The 15,949-nt window shown below is 47.6% G+C and overlaps 1 protein-coding gene across 1 annotated transcript in view; it reads right to left on the bottom strand.

The window, feature by feature from the left end:
* Positions 1-15,949, bottom strand: part of KDM5B (lysine demethylase 5B) — a 201,472-nt gene that overhangs the window by 154,945 nt on the left and 30,578 nt on the right. The window contains exons 2-4 of the mRNA XM_054025626.1: positions 15,767-15,844; positions 11,681-11,803; positions 10,887-11,057 (exon numbers count right to left, since the gene is read on the bottom strand). Of these exons, the coding sequence (XP_053881601.1) occupies positions 10,887-11,057; positions 11,681-11,803; positions 15,767-15,844 (372 nt within the window). The remainder of the gene's footprint in view (positions 1-10,886; positions 11,058-11,680; positions 11,804-15,766; positions 15,845-15,949) is intronic.

Below are 15,949 nucleotides of genomic sequence, written 5' to 3'. Positions count from 1 at the left end.
ATTTTTAGATTTTTGGATTTACTGAACCATAAATGCTAAGGTTTCAATGAAAAACTACTCGTTAAGCACCAAATTTCCTGTTTCATTACTATATTATGTATGCAGATGGTACAATGTAGGAAGTTCTTTGATAGGACATTTTCCAAAAAGGCAATTAAAAAATATATTTAAGGCATAATACTCATAATAAATTCAGGCTGTGGATGGGACTGAACACATTCTAAGCTACATCATACTAGTGAGTGAAAAAATACTGCTCTCTCTATTCTTGGCTTTCACAACATCAATGCAATATAGTAGGTGCCATCAATTACAAAATAGTTTCACAGACTGCACATACTAGATCTTGGCTTGCTACAAACAGAGTTTCTTTTAAAGGCTTATTGAAATATCAAAGAAAGGGAAAACATGTCTGAAACGGACAGCTGTAAAATCCAGTAGCAGTATCTTATCTAAGAATGAAATCATTGAAGCCCAGATACTCAGGAAAGAACTGAATAGATAATAAAAAGGACAGCTGTACAAGCAGCATCTGGGAAACCACTGCTTACTGAGAACTTGTGACAGAATGCAAAAAAGATGACCTTTGGTCAGGGATATCAAATATCAATGCAAAGGAGAAATGCACTGTAAAATAAACTCATTAGTTAATAGAAGGCACATCAGCAAAAAATAAAATCTAAGCAGGGTGAAAACCGAGCCCAAAGAAACATTTCTATGGAGTCTCTCAGTATTTCATCCAATTAATAGAAAACATACATTAATACAACACACAGAAAGATGGAAGGCGACTATAGTAACAATTTAAAAACAGCAACTTTTGAGGGGGGGGGGAGGGGAAATGGGATTTAATAAATGAAGTTAAACATACCTTTTCCAGAACTGCATGATCCACTAAACACATCAGTTTGGAACAAATGTCAGGTGCCTATTGCAAGAGAGAGCTTAGAAAGTTATATTTAAAAGGAAGTGTGACCTCATTAAATGAGATCACAAGCAGCCACTTGAGAATCTTTGCGTTCTTAAAATGGTCCATTACTGAGAAATCAAGTGTTTAACATCAGTTCTGTGAAAGACAACTGTTCTAAAGGCTTAGATTTTCAGAGCATTTATGGTCATAGCCAACTCTCTATTTTATGACACTAAATTATATGTTCCCACCTCAAAAAAGAGAACAGGATCAGATCTGACAGAGCAAAATGTTTTCACAGAAGAGAAACCACAATTGCTTTAGTGTTCAGAGTGAACAAAAATGGAAAGATGCTAGTTAAACCCCTTATTGGAATGCTGTTGCTTTCCACCATGCAATAAGAATTACTTCAGAGGAAAGGTGAAGTGTATTTGATAAGATGGTTTCCTAGACTTAACTTAAGGTTTTTCATCCCACAGATTGAAAACAATCTACATTAGCATACATGTCTAAAACCCAGTGGTCAGAATTACATTTTATTTTAGAGCCTACAGATATTTTTTAAACTAGTCTTCAATGTGATAACCACAAGATACATAAAGAGCCTTACATTCCAGTCTCTTCTGATTTGCTCATGTCAAATCGCTATTCTTATTTTGACAGCTCTAACTGACAGGCACTAACATTGCTTTTTACGGTAGACCCAGACATTCTTCACAAGTTTTTTTATTATGAAACCCACCTACGTTGAAAAGCATGTCAGGGTGGGAGTGGTTAACACGGATTAAAATGGATTTCTGCAAGTGCTACCTATGTTGGTTTCCAAAAAGAACGGTTACTTACCTTCTGTAACTGTTGTTCTTCGAGATGTGTTGTTCACGTCCATTACACATTAGGTGTACGCGCGCCGCGTGCATGGACGTCGGAAACTTTTTCCCTTAGCGGCTCCCGTCGGGCCGGCAGGGCCCCCTCCTTCCCGCCAGAGCGGCGCCCCGCTCCAGGGTATATATATCCCTGCCGACCCGACCCCTCCGGTTCCTTCTTGCCGGAGACTCCGACAGAGGGGAAGGAGGGTGGGAAGTGTAATGGACGTGAACAACACATCTCGAAGAACAACAGTTACAGAAGGTAAGTAACCGTTCTTTCTTCTTCTTCTTCTTCTTCGAGTGATTGTTCACGTCCATTACACATTAGGTGATTCCCAAGCTTACCATTGGAGGTGGGTAGGAGTCAAGGTACAACTGACTGTAGCACAGCCCGGCCGACCACCGCGTCCTCTCTGGTCTGATGATGGATCGCGTAATGGGCTGTGAACGTATGCACGGACGACCAGGTGGCCGCCCTACAGATCTCCGTTGAGGACGCTTGGGCCCTAGTCGAGTAGGCCCGGATCTCTGGGACCGGAACATTGGCGAGCTCATAACAGGTGCGTATACACTGCACAATCCATGCCGACAAGCGCTGTGTCGAGATAGGCAAGCATTCATACGTTCCGCGATAGCAATGAACAGCTGAGGTGTTCTGCGGAACGACCTGGTCCGTTCCAGGTAGAATGCCAACGCCCTGCGAACATCCAGGGTATGGAGGCTGCGGTGGTGAGGGTCCGTATGGGGTTTAGGAAAGAACACCGGTAGGCAAATGTCCTGCCCCATGTGAAACTGCGATACCACTTTTGGGAGGAATTTGGGGTGCGGCCTTAGTTGCACCTTATCCTTATGGAACACTGTATAGGGTGGTTCCGAAGTGAGGGCCCTCAGTTCCGATACCCTTCTGGCCGACGTGATGGCCACGAGAAACGCCACCTTCCACGAGAGGTGCGTGAGGGAGCAAGTGGCTAGGGGCTCAAAGGGGGGACTCATGAGTCTTGTTAGGACTAGGTTCAGACTCCACGCTGGGACAGGCGGGCGCGAGTAGGGAAACACCCTTTCCAGCCCCTTGAGGAATCAGGCCACTGTGGGGTTGGAGAACACTGACACCCCCAACTCTCCCGGATGGAAAGCCGAAATGGCGGCTAAGTGCACTCTAATCGAGGCGGGCGCAAGCCCTTGATTCTTAAGGTGCAGTAGGTAGTCCAAGATCGATGGAACTGAGGCTTGTAAAGGCTGTATGCGTTGAGGCTCGCACCAGTGGGAGAACCTTTTCCATTTCGCCAGGTAGGTCGCTCTCGTAGAGGGCTTCCTACTATTAAGGAGGATTTGTTGAACCTGGCGAGAGCACCTATGTTCCGCATCGTTCAGCCAGAGAGATACCATGCCGTGAGATATAGGGAAGACAGGTTCGGGTGGAGTAGGCGACCTTTGTCCTGTGTGACTAGGTCGCGATGGAGGGGGAGGGTGATTGGGTCGGCTATGGACAATTCCAGCAGGGACGTGAACCAATGCTGGCGTGGCCAGGCTGGGGCTATGAGTATGACTGTCACCCTGTCCCTGCGGGTCTTGAGGAGAACCTTGTGTATGAGCGGGAACGGAGGGAAGGCACACCTCAGGCTCCCTCCCCACGGGATCGTGAAGGCGTCCGCTAATGATCCCTGACTGAGGTTCTGGAATGAGCAGAACTGAGGGCATTGACTGTTGTCCCTGGTGGCGAATAGATCCACCCGGGGAAAGCCCCACCTCCGGAAGATCGAATGCAGGACGTCTCGCCTCAACGTCCATTCGTGCATTTGGTAGGATCGGCTCAGGCGATCCGCTAAGCTGTTTTGGATCCCTGGAAGATACGTCACGATGAGGTGGATCGCATGGGCTATACAGAAGTCCCATAATCGGAGTGCCTCGCGACAGAGGCACTTGTTTATATAGAACATGGCGGTAGTGTTGTCCGTCAGGACTGCCATGCTGGTGGCGTGGAAGGTCTGACAGGCGAGGCGAACCGCTCTTAGCTCCTTCAGATTGATGTGAAGCAGCTTGTCTTCTCTGGACCATAGCCCTTGGGCCCTTGGGTCCGAAGATCCCCCAGGTGCGCTCCCCAACCCAGGTCCGATGCATCTGTAACCAACGTCAGAGTGGGCTGTGGGGCAGCGAAGGGGATCCCTTCGCAGACCTGTTGTTGATCGAGCCACCAGCGGAGCGAGTCCAACACCTGGCATGGGATCGTTACCACTTGATCCAATGGGTCTCGGTTGGGGCGGTACGTCTGTGCGAACCACAACTGTAAAGGCCGGAGCCTTAGGCGAGCATGTCTGACCACGTGTGTGCAAGCTGCCATATGCCCCAGGAGCTGCATGCAACACCTTGCCGTTGTCGTGGGGAATTTTTGGACTGAGCTTACGGCCCTCTGAATTGCCAGGAACCGCGCCTCTGGTAGGCTTGCCTGCGCGGCTACCGAGTCCAGGGTCGCACCTATGAAGTCCAGTCTCTGTGTGGGGACTAACTTGGACTTGGGAACATTGACCCGTAGGCCTAGCTTGCCGAACATTTGTAAGGCCAGCGACACGTGAGATCGGACCTCGGCCTCCGACCTGCCTGCGATAAGCCAATCGTCTAGGTACGGGAACACGCGCATCCTTCTCTTTCGAAGGAAGGCTGCTACCACGGACATGCATTTCGTGAACAATCGTGGTGCTGATGCCACGCCGAAGGGCAGGACCGTAAATTGGAAATGGCGCTGGTTGACCACGAAGCGCAGGAACCGCCTGTGAGCCGGATTGATTGCGATGTGAAAATAGGCGTCTTTCATATCGAGGGCAGCGTACCAATCCCCCGGATCCAGGGATGGGATAATAGTTCCCAGGGAGACCATACGGAAGCGAGCTTTGATCAAAAACTTGTTTAGATTGCGCAGGTCCAAAATAGGACGGAGGCCTCCTTTTGCCTTGGGGATCAGGAAGTATCTGGAGTAGAATCCTTTTCCCCTCAGGTCTGGTGGGACCTCTTCTACTGCTCCAGCAGCGAGAAGGGTCTGAACCTCCTGCGTGAGAAGTTGCTCGTGAGAAGGGTCCCTGAAGAGGGACGGGGAAGGGGGATGGCAGGGAGGAGGCAAGGAAAACTGGAGGGTATAGCCCGCCTTCACTTTGCGCAGGACCCACCGGTCCGACATTATGCGCGACCACGCCCAGTAGAAAGGGGACAGGCAGTCTTTGAAAAACAGAGGAGGATCCAGTATGGAATGTGGTACGCTGTCCTCGGGCGTAGCTTCAAAAGCCTGGTTTATTCCCTGGCTGGGGCTTGCCCTGGCCGTGACTCTGGCCTTGGTTAGGCGTATTGTTACGTCTCCGCCTGTTATCCCTGCCTCGGCGGCGGTATGGCTCGTGCCAGGGGCGAGGGTGGTATTGCCTCTGCGGTGGCTGGGGTTTAAAGGGCTTACGCTGCGTTACCGGAGTGTGCATACCCAACGACTTAAGGGTCGCTCGCGAGTCCTTAAGGCTATGTAGCCTGGCGTCCGTTTGGTCGGAAAACAAGCCCGAACCTGCAAACGGTTGGTCCTGCAGCGTGGTCTGCACCTCTGGCAGGAGACCTGAAGCCTGCAACCACACCGAACGCCTCATCACAACTCCCAACGCAATTGTTCTAGCCGCAGCATCGGCTGAGTCTAGGGAGGCCTGCAATGAGGTCTTGGCCACTGCCATTCCCTCATCCACCAGGGCCGTGAATTCCTGATGCGTGTCAGGAGGGAGGGAGTCCTTAAATTTGGCAACTGATGCCCAAGAGTTAAAATTGTGCCTGTTTAGAATCGCCTGCTGATTGGCGATCCTCAGTTGAAGGCCCCCAGATGAATAGACTTTCCTCCCGAACAAGTCCAACCGCTTAGCTTCCTTGCCCTTAGGGGCAGGAGCTTGCTGGCCATGACGCTCTTTTTCGTTGACCGCCGAGACCACCAGCGAACAGGGGGATGGGTGTAAAAAGAGGAAGTCAAACCCTCTGGACGGGGCGAAGTATTTCCTCTCCACGCCTCTTGCAGTCGGCGCACTGGAGGCCGGCGTTTGCCACACCGTCTTATAGTTGGACTGTACTGTCCGTATAATCGGGAGAGCGACTCTGGAGGGGCCCTCTGGGCTCAGGATATCGACCATGGGGTCGTCCTGCTCTACAGTCTCCTCCGCTTGCAAGCCCAGATTGAGGGCTACCCGGCGAAGCAGGTCTTGGTGTGCCCGATGGTCAATCGGGGGAGGGCCGAACACCAGTGTGCCCGCTACCGCCTCGTCTGGTGAGGAGGAAGAGGTCGGGGCCTTCTGCCCATCCTCATTGTCCTGCAACCCGGCATCAGCCAGTTGTTCCTCTGTGGCCTGACCCGCAGCGTGGGATTGGGACGGCACCGTACTCGGTGCCGAGTCCACTCCTTCCCTCTCCGGTGGTCTAGAGACCGTTGCCTCCCTATACGATGGCGGGCGGTGCCGCGGGGAGCGGGATCGGTACCCGGATGGCCCGGATCTCGAGGCCCTCGATGGGGGCCCTTGCTGGTGGTAGGCCCAGGGTGTCCAGAATGGCCATTGGCTCGGTTGGCCCCACTGGGACTGGCCGTAGTCCCTGCTGGCCTGTGACCTATGGGCATACCCGCCGTACCGGTCTGAGTCAGTCCCCGAGACCACGGACGGTGACCTGGAAGGCCACGGCGGAGCCGTAGGATGGTGCCGTTCGAGATTTGGGGAGTAGCACCTCCGCGACCAGGACCTGGAGTAGCGCCTCGCCGACCTGGACCTGGAACGGTACCGGCGATCGCGGGACCGGGAACGGCTACGGCCGGTCGTCATCGGGTAACGAACCGCCGACGCTTCGCGGTGCCGACTCGTGCTCGGTTGCTGAGTCGGTGCCGACCGCTTGTTGAAGCCCGACTGCTGCGGTGCTTCCTGCGCCGAGGGCAACCGGGAGTCCACCGAGGCGGAGCTCGACCGGGACCGGTTCCTGGAGCGGTGCCGAGACGGCGACCGTGATGGGCGTACCATCGCCGGCTTGCCTCTGCGCGGCTGTATTGGCAGAGCGCCCTCACCGCGTGTCGGGGCCTCGACGGACAAAGCAATGAGGTCCTTAGCTGCCTCAAACGTGTCCGGAGTGGAGGGCTGTTCCACGAGCTCCTCCAGCCCTTCGTCCTCACTCGACGCGCCCATCCCGGGGCTCGACGGGCCTTTCGGCACCGGAGCCACTACCGGGGTCTGTTCCAGGGCCGTATCGGCCTTAGGGGCACTCGAGGTCTTCACCAGTGCCGCCCTTTTGTGCGGGGAGCGTCCTCGGGCCTTAGGTTGGCCCTTCGCTTTTGCCGGCGAAGACGATCGGCGTCGTGTATGTCCCCGCTGGGTCGTGCCGCGGGCTTCGGGTGACCCGCCGGCGCCGGTTCCCGCACCGATGTCGGGGCGCTCCGCACGGAGGCAGACGGTGCCACCGAAGTGGAGGGCTGTAACGCCGTCTCCATGAGCAGCTGCTTAAGGCGAAAGTCTCTTTCTTTCTTAGTTCTGGGCTTAAAGGCCTTGCAGATCTTGCAGCGCTCTTTCTGGTGAGCCTCCCCCAGGCAACGGAGACACGAAGCGTGGGGGTCGCTCAATGGCATAGGCCTGCGGCACGTGGCACAAGCCTTGAAGCCTTGGGCGTGCGGCATGCCCCGCCGCCCAGGGCCGGTGCCGGGGTTGAACCAACAACCACAGCAGGAACTTTAAGTTCCCTAATGAGCTGTTAACTACTGGCTCAACACTACTATAAACTAACTGATAACTGCTAGATAACACTAATGACTATTGCTAAGGGACACTCTCAGACGAGAGACAGAGTTGTTCCAACGCCGCCACGGACGGTAAGAAGGAACTGGAGGGATCGGGTCGGCAGGGATATATATACTCTGGCAGGAAGGAGGGGGTCCTGCCGGCCCGACGGGAGCCGCTAAGGGAAAAAGTTTCCGACGTCCGTGCACGCGGCGCGCGTACACCTAATGTGTAATGGACGTGAACAATCACTCGAAGAAGAATAAACCAACACTGATCTGAAAGAAGTCTTGTACTTGTATTAATTTCCATCCTCATTCAACCCTCGGTCCCACTTATTAATGGCCAAAAACCAAACGAAGATTTTATGTTAGAAAAACTCAGCAACAACACTGGCAGTCTACATTATGATTTCCATGGATGAGCAAAATAGCATTCCCATGTCATTCTCTCTCTCTTCATAGTGGAGATCTTTCACCATATTATGTATTAAAAAAAATGCAAAGTGAGTTGACAGATGGCTATAAAGTTACAAGACTCATTATATTCCATCCATTATCTTTGGATCTCAATTATTCCTGCAGCTGATATTAATTTTTTCTCTGTCAGATGGATAGACAAATAAATGGTTTGTGAATATTTTAAAAGTCTGCAATACACAAACGAGTCACAAAGAGGACATTCCAGAAAGTTTAATACCTGCTGTAAAAATCAGGCTTTTTAAATACTGTAGAGAGGACGAAATACAAACTGGTAGTGTCCAAACAGGTTTCATGTCTTCCGGTAAGAGGTTTCATAGAATAGAATCATAGAATCTCAGGGTTGGAAGGGACCTCGAGAGGTCATCTAGTCCAACCCCCTGCTCAAAGCAGGACCAATTCCCAACTAAATCATCCCAGCCAGGGCTTTGTCAAGCTGGGCCTTAAAAACCTCCAAGGAAGGAGACTCCACCACCTCCCTAGGTAACGCATTCCAGTGCTTCACCACCCTCCTAGTGAAATAGTTTTTCCTAATATCCAACCTGGACCTCACCCACTGCAACTTGAGACCATTGCTCCTTGTTCTGTCATCTGCCACCACTGAGAACAGCCGAGCTCCATCCTCTTTGGAACCCCCCTTCAGGTAGTTGAAGGCTGCTATCAAATCCCCCCTCATTCTTCTCTTCTGGAGACTAAACAATCCCAGTTCCCTCAGCCTCTTCTCATAAGTCATGTACTCCAGACCCCTAATCATTTTTGTTGCCCTCCGTTGGACTCTTTCCAATTTTTCCACATCCTTCTTGTAGTGTGGGGCCCAAAACTGGACACAGTATTCCAGATGAGGCCTCACCAATGTCGAATAAAGGGGAACGATCACGTTCCTCGATCTGCTGGCAATGCCCCTACCTATACAGCCCAAAATGCCGTTAGCCTTCTTGGCAACAAGAGCACACTGTTGACTCATATCCAGCTTCTCGTCCACTGTGACCCCTAGGTCCTTTTCAGCAGAACTGCTACCTAGCCATTCGGTCCCTAGTCTGTAGCAGTGCATGGGATTCTTCCGACCTAAGTGCAGGACTCTGCACTTGTCCTTGTTGAACCTCATCAGGTTTTTTTTGGCCCAATCCTCTAATTTGTCTAGGTCCCTCTGTATCCGATCCCTACCCTCTAGTGTATCTACCACGCCTCCTAGTTTAGTGTCATCTGCAAACTTGCTGAGAGTGCAGTCCACACCATCCTCCAGATCATTAATAAAGATATTAAACAAAACCGGCCCCAGGACCGACCCTTGGGGCACTCCGCTTGAAACCGGCTGCCAACTAGACATGGAGCCATTGATCACTACCCGTTGAGCCCGACGATCTAGCCAGCTTTCTATCCACCTTACAGTCCATTCATCCAGCCCATACTTCTTTAACTTGGCGGCAAGAATACTGTGGGAGACCGTATCAAAAGCTTTGCTAAAGTCAAGGAATAACACATCCACTGCTTTCCCCTCATCCACAGAGCCAGTTATCTCATCATAGAAGGCAATTAGGTTAGTCAGGCACGACTTCCCCTTCGTGAATCCATGCTGACTGTTCCTGATCACTTTCCTCTCCTCTAAATGTTTCATAATTGATTCCTTGAGGACCTGCTCCATGATTTTTCCAGGGACTGAGGTGAGGCTGACTGGTCTGTAGTTCCCCGGATCCTCCTCCTTCACTTTTTTAAAGAGGGGCACTACATTAGCCTTTTTCCAGTCATCTGGGACCTACCCCGATCGCCATGAGTTTTCAAAAATAATGGCTAATGGCTCTGCAATCTCACCCGCCAACTCCTTTAGCACCCTCGGATGCAGCGCATCCGGCCCCATGGACTTGTGCACGTCCAGTTTTTCTAAATAGTCCCGAACCACTTCTTTCTCCACAGAGGGCTGGTCACCTTCTCCCCATGCTGTACTGCCCAGTGCAGCAATCTGGGAGCTGACCTTGTTCGTGAAGACAGAGGCAAAAAAATCATTGAGTACATTAGCTTTTTCCACATCCTCAGTCACTAGGTTGCCTCCCTCATTCAGTAAGGGGCCCACACTTTCCTTGACTTTCTTCTTGTTGCTAACATATCTGAAGAAACCCTTCTTGTTACTCTTAACATCTCTTGCTAACTGCAACTCCACGTGTGATTTGGCCTTCCTGATTTCACTCCTGCATGCCTGAGCAATATTTTTATACTCCTCCCTGGTTATTTGTCCAATCTTCCACTTCTTGTAAGCTTCTTTTTTGCATTTAAGATCAGCAAGGATTTCACTGTTTAGCCAAGCTGGTCGCCTGCCATATTTACTATTCTTTCTACACATCGAGATGGTTTGTTCCTGCAACTGCAATAAGGATTCTTTAAAATACAGCCAGCTCTCCTGGACCCCTTTGCCCTTCCTGTTATTCTCCCAGGGGATCCTGCCCATCTGTTCCCTGAGGGAGTCAAAGTCTGCTTTTCTGAAGTCCAGGGTCCGTATTCTGCTGCTCTCCTTTCTTCCTTGTGTCAGGATCCTGAACTCGACCATCTCATGGTCACTGCCTCCCAGGTTCCCATCCACTTTTGCTTCCCCTACTAATTCTTCCCTGTTTGTGAGCAACAGGTCAAGAAAAGAGTCCTTCACAAAATTCCAGTACTTTATTTTCCATTTGATAAAGTTCTGTCTGTGGTTACTAACATACTCATCTCATAACCTTAGTATCTAAGTAACAAGATGAAGTCTATGAAATAAATATAAATGCAATCTTTAAAGATTTTAGAAATGCTCCCCAAAAAGGAAACAATCCACTAGTTGTTGGCAAATTTATCCAGTTGTTAGCTAGCCAGGGGGAGGGAAACAAACAAACAAACAAACACTCACCAGTAGACTAGCTCCAGATTGGAATAAGTTGTAAGGATAAAGAATACGTTCATAATGGGCACGGATGTGTGAACCCACTGCCTTGCCTGGAGCAAAACCCATTCTGATGGCTATTTTCGTCCATTTTCTCTCCTTACAGACTAAGTCAAATCCACCTTCTTCTGCAACTAGCTATAAAGGAAAAATACAATGGTCACATATACAAAAATAAAGTCATTAGTGTATAAAGATCTACTGCCAGTAAAAAAAAAAAAAAAGTTACAAAGGAAAAAGCATTTCCTTTTGCAGATGCTACCATATGCAATAAATACTTTAAATACAGTTTTCACATTAAGAGAATGCTGTACCTTAAATCCTTTACTTAGCTAGTCAGAAAACAAAGACCTCTGAAAAAGTTTATAGATTCACAGATTCCAAGGCCAGAAGGGACCAATTGTGATGATCTGAACTGTTGTATAACACAGGTCACACAACTTCCCCAAAATAATGCTTTACAATATGCACCAGAAGGGAAGATTAGATGCAGGTTTATAGTTCAGTCTAGTTGGAGGATTCTCTCAGGCTGCATTTCTAAGGCTCTACTACTGAATTAGCTACCCAACATTACTTTTTAGTGCAATATAAACCGCACTTGTCTTGAATCCATTTCACAGAATAGGTCTCAAGGCGTTAAATCATACATTAAAAACCCTCTAATGAAGTAGCTTACTAAAGACGACTTGACTTCAGTGGAGGAACAGAAGTAATATGACATCTTTTGCAGGAAAAGAAGCTATTTTAAAAAATAGTCTTACCCTATTAAGTTGAAATAAATCCAAGATCTTCCTCTCTACATGTGGAATTTTCAGTGTACATCCTTGGAGCTCCCAAAACTTTGCAATCTGGTCCAGAAAATTCAGCTTCACACGGGTCTGAGCCTAACAGAAGACAGTCTGCTTTCAATATGCAGTTCAATTTAGCTTCCACTTCCCAATGTTTTCCATATTAGAACATTTTCAAGTTCAGATCTTCAGTTATGTTCCAAAATCCCTCTTTAAATGTATTTGCACCTAGTATAATAAAGCTAGACACGACTGGCTTCCTTTCATTTTTGTTTATTTGGGAAAGATGCTGGATTGACTGCATTGAAATTGAAGTTCTCCAGATATCTAGACGTATAGCCTTGTCAATGTGCTTGAACTCTATCATAGATTGATCACATTTGTTTGGGAAAGAAAACTTCTGTCTCCACTGGGCCTTTGGCATCCCGGCTAATGCCACCAATTGTGATTTCAATTTCAATGTATCCACCATTTGAAGGCAATGACCGGAATCAGTTGTTTTAAAAAAGACTCGCTATTCAATCTTAAGAGCCAGTGTCACCTCCTCTATATTCCCTGTGTTAGACCTGATCCATCCTCAGTAATGATGTTCACTGGCTCTATGTTAGGAAACCTATCCACTCCAAAGGACTAGACCACTGAGGCAAGAAGCACAGTGGAGGACCTACAGAGTGGCAAACCTTCCCCACTCACAGATGTGCACAGGCAACGGTGAGAGCAACCTTACTCCTCCTTTGCTGGAGTAAGAAGCAGCACCAGTCCCGCCAGTAGTAAATTCTGTAACTAGGTCCTTGGGCATTAGAGGGATGGGGTAATGTGGCATGCCCCAACAGGACCCCTTCCTGCACCCCTCCTCCCCAAAGAGCTGCAGATTCATTTCTGATGCAGATTTGTGGGTTTACCCAAATACAAATTAATGAGATTTACTACATGGATTAATTTCCTTCTTTGAGGGGATTCATCTTTCAAGTCATCTTCACAAATTGTCTTTAAAAGTTACTGAATCTACACTGTATCTGTAGATACAGTGAACATTTGAACTGGTCAAATAAACAGAAACTTTGGCTGCCAAAAATGTTTTCTCCCCTACCACATAATGCATTTGCCAATACATGTTTTACTGCAAAACGGGGGGGAAGGGATAGGTCAGTGGTTTGAGCATTGGCCTACTAAACCCAGGGTTGTGAGTTCAATCCTTGAGGGGGCCACTTAGGAATCTGGGGCAAAATCAGTACTTGGTCCTGCTAGAGAAGGCAGGGAGCTGGACTTGATGACCTTTCAGGGTCCCTTCCAGTTCTATGAGATATACCTACCTCCATATGTTATAAAACTAGCAACCAGTAAGTTTAAAAAAAAAAAATCACACTCTGAATCAGACAGGTAAGTGCCAGATGAATAATGGTCCAAACTCTAATACAACCCTAATTCTATCAAAATACATTTTTTTTATTTTTATCACCACAAAGTGTCTACAAGAATTGAGCTGTGATTCATCTTATATTAGCTGGAATCAAAGGTCTACTTTTGAGCTTAGAAAACATTTGCTGATATTTTAAACCCTTTGAAACTTAGAATAAGTTGTTATCCATACCAATCTGGTCCACTTCCATTTGATAAAAAATTATTCTACCCTCAAAGGGAACTTTAACATTACATTTCAGCAGACTTATGTGTTTAGACACTACACCATCACTAACATCAACGAGACCTGGTACAGAGTTAGTTAACATTCCTTCTGTTAGTTCAGAATGAAATAGATCTTCTACTCTGGGCTTTTCTGGTAATGCTACTTTAAAGTTGCAATGAACTTATGAATCCCACAGAACCCCATATATGAACCTGCCCTCTTGTTGACTATGCCTTCTGAGAATCAACTTTCCAAGATAGCTTTTAAAGATTTAAAATTCATGTCAGTTTTAAAATGCCTTTCGGCACAGGGAATAGGCACAATCAATGCAAAAATAAACATTTTTAAATTTAAAAGAAGCTTTCAAAAATTCAGACTAAGCAACTGGCTTCAAAGTGGTGAATCCAGTGACATAATGCAGGATTTTGCTGTTTGGCCAACAAGTTTGTCATACTTAATGACAGGTTATTACATACAATTCTTGGAGACAAGGTGACAGAAAATGATTAAGGGCACGGCTACACTAGAGAGTCTCCCGCCAACATAGCGCTATCCACACCTGTAATTTACGTTGCTTGGGGTGGGGTCATCTATTCACACCCCTGAGCGACATATGTTATGCCAACGTAGGCTATGTCTACACTTAAGTTTAAGAACATCTTCCTGGCTCATCACCGGTTTTCACTCAAATTTTTCCCAAGCATGTGCAGAATGAATTTTGTTATGTGCACCAATATAGAGTGTAACACATCACCTCCATATTGGCAAACATAACAAAACTCATGTGGCGAGAGTGGGGCCAAGGGGTTCCGAGTGTGGGAGGGGGCTCAGGGCTGGGGTGAGGGGAGAGGGAGGGTTCCGGCTGGGGGTGTGGGCTCTGGGATGGGGATGAGGAGTTTGGGGTGCAGGCTACCCCAGGGCTACGGTGGGGAAAGAGGACACCCCCCTGCTCTCTCCCCCAACAGCAGCACCTGGGCCTATGTGGTGCTTAATAGGCTGCTGCACAGCTTAGAGGGAATTAAGTTCATCACTAGCTGTCTATTCCCTGCATCTAATCCTTTCACTGCTCCCTTTCTCCACCACAGACTTATTGTGCTGACCTTCTAAGCTCTTCATATAAGCCTTCCCTTTTCTGAACTATTATCTTTCCAAGAGGCTGAGTCCTGCCACCTTCCCTCTGCCATCTATGCCAGCCTCGTCCACCTGCTCATCCACTTCTCCCACAAGCACCTCTGCACTGTCTCCCCTGAAGTCCCTTACTCCCAGTGGAAAATTCTAAAGCCAGTTTATCCTCCCTCACGTCCCTCCTCGAAGCTCATACACCATAATGCATAAAGAATTTTTCACTTGACCAGAGCTCTACCATCTCAAAACAACAAGGCAGGTGATGAGATATTACTGCTATTGACCAGCTAAAAGTTGCCCACAGAACTAATCCATGCTAAATTATATTACTTTTGTTATCAACGTCCTTCCTCATCCCTAACCACTTGTCTCATTTTTATAAACGTAAGACCTTCAGGGCAGGGACTGTCATTTACTATATGTTTGTACAGTGCTTTAGCACAATGGGAGCCTGACCTGGTTGAGGTTTCTAGGCACTTCTGCAATACAAATGTGAAACCAGGGCTGTTGATTAATCGCAGTTAACTCAAAAGAGAATACGTAGAGAATATGTAAAAGAATAAATGTACATAAATTGGACATCCGTAATGGTAACATACAAAAGCCAGTAGGAGAACACTTCAATCTTCCTGGACATTCTATTACAGATTTAAAAGTAGCCATAGTTGAACAAAAAAACTTCAGAAACAGATTTCAAAGCAAAACTGCAGAACTAAAATTCATTTGCAAATTTAATACCATTAATTTGGGCCTGAATAGGGACTGGGAGTGGTTGGCTCACTACAGAAGCAGTTTTTCCTCTCCTGGAGTTGACACCTCCTCATCAATTGTTGGGAGTGAATTACATCCACCCTGATTGTATTGGCCCTATCAATACTGATTCTCCATTTGTGAGGTAACTCCCTTCTCTTCATGTGTCAGTATAATAATGCCTGCATCTGTAATTCTCACTCCATGCATCTGAAGAAGTGTTTTTTTTACCCACAAAAGCTTATGCCCAAATAAATCTGTTAAGTCTTTAAGGTACCACCGGAGTCCTTGTTGTTTCTGTGGATACAGACTAACATGGCTACCCCCTGATACTATGACCTAAAGTGTCAACTGACATCAGTGGGAGCCACAGTGCGTCAACACCATGGAGTATCCATCCCAGTGTTATTTTTAAAAATATTTATTGTTTTATTAAATGCAGTTTGGAGCAAAAGCGACCTTTTGCTTCATTGCATGTGCTAAAGAATGAACTACTTAGAACATATTTACTCCTTCAAGAGGACTCTAATGTTAATGGCATCAGTTTCTGACACTACCTCCAATTCATTCAGCCTCTGGATCCGTGGAGTAAAATGAAGTTTATCGACATCACATGCAAATGGTGGCTGCCAGTCCTGGGGAAAGAGAAAAGCTTCAGTAAACAGAATAGGAAAATTCGATACATTCTTTGTGTTTACAAGCTAGATACACCTAAAGTTAAAACAAAGCCAAACCCAAAG

The sequence above is a fragment of the Malaclemys terrapin genome, chromosome 4 (assembly GCF_027887155.1).
Source record: "Malaclemys terrapin pileata isolate rMalTer1 chromosome 4, rMalTer1.hap1, whole genome shotgun sequence".
NCBI lineage: Eukaryota > Metazoa > Chordata > Testudines > Emydidae > Malaclemys > Malaclemys terrapin.
This window is presented reverse-complemented; position numbering and strand designations above follow the sequence as displayed.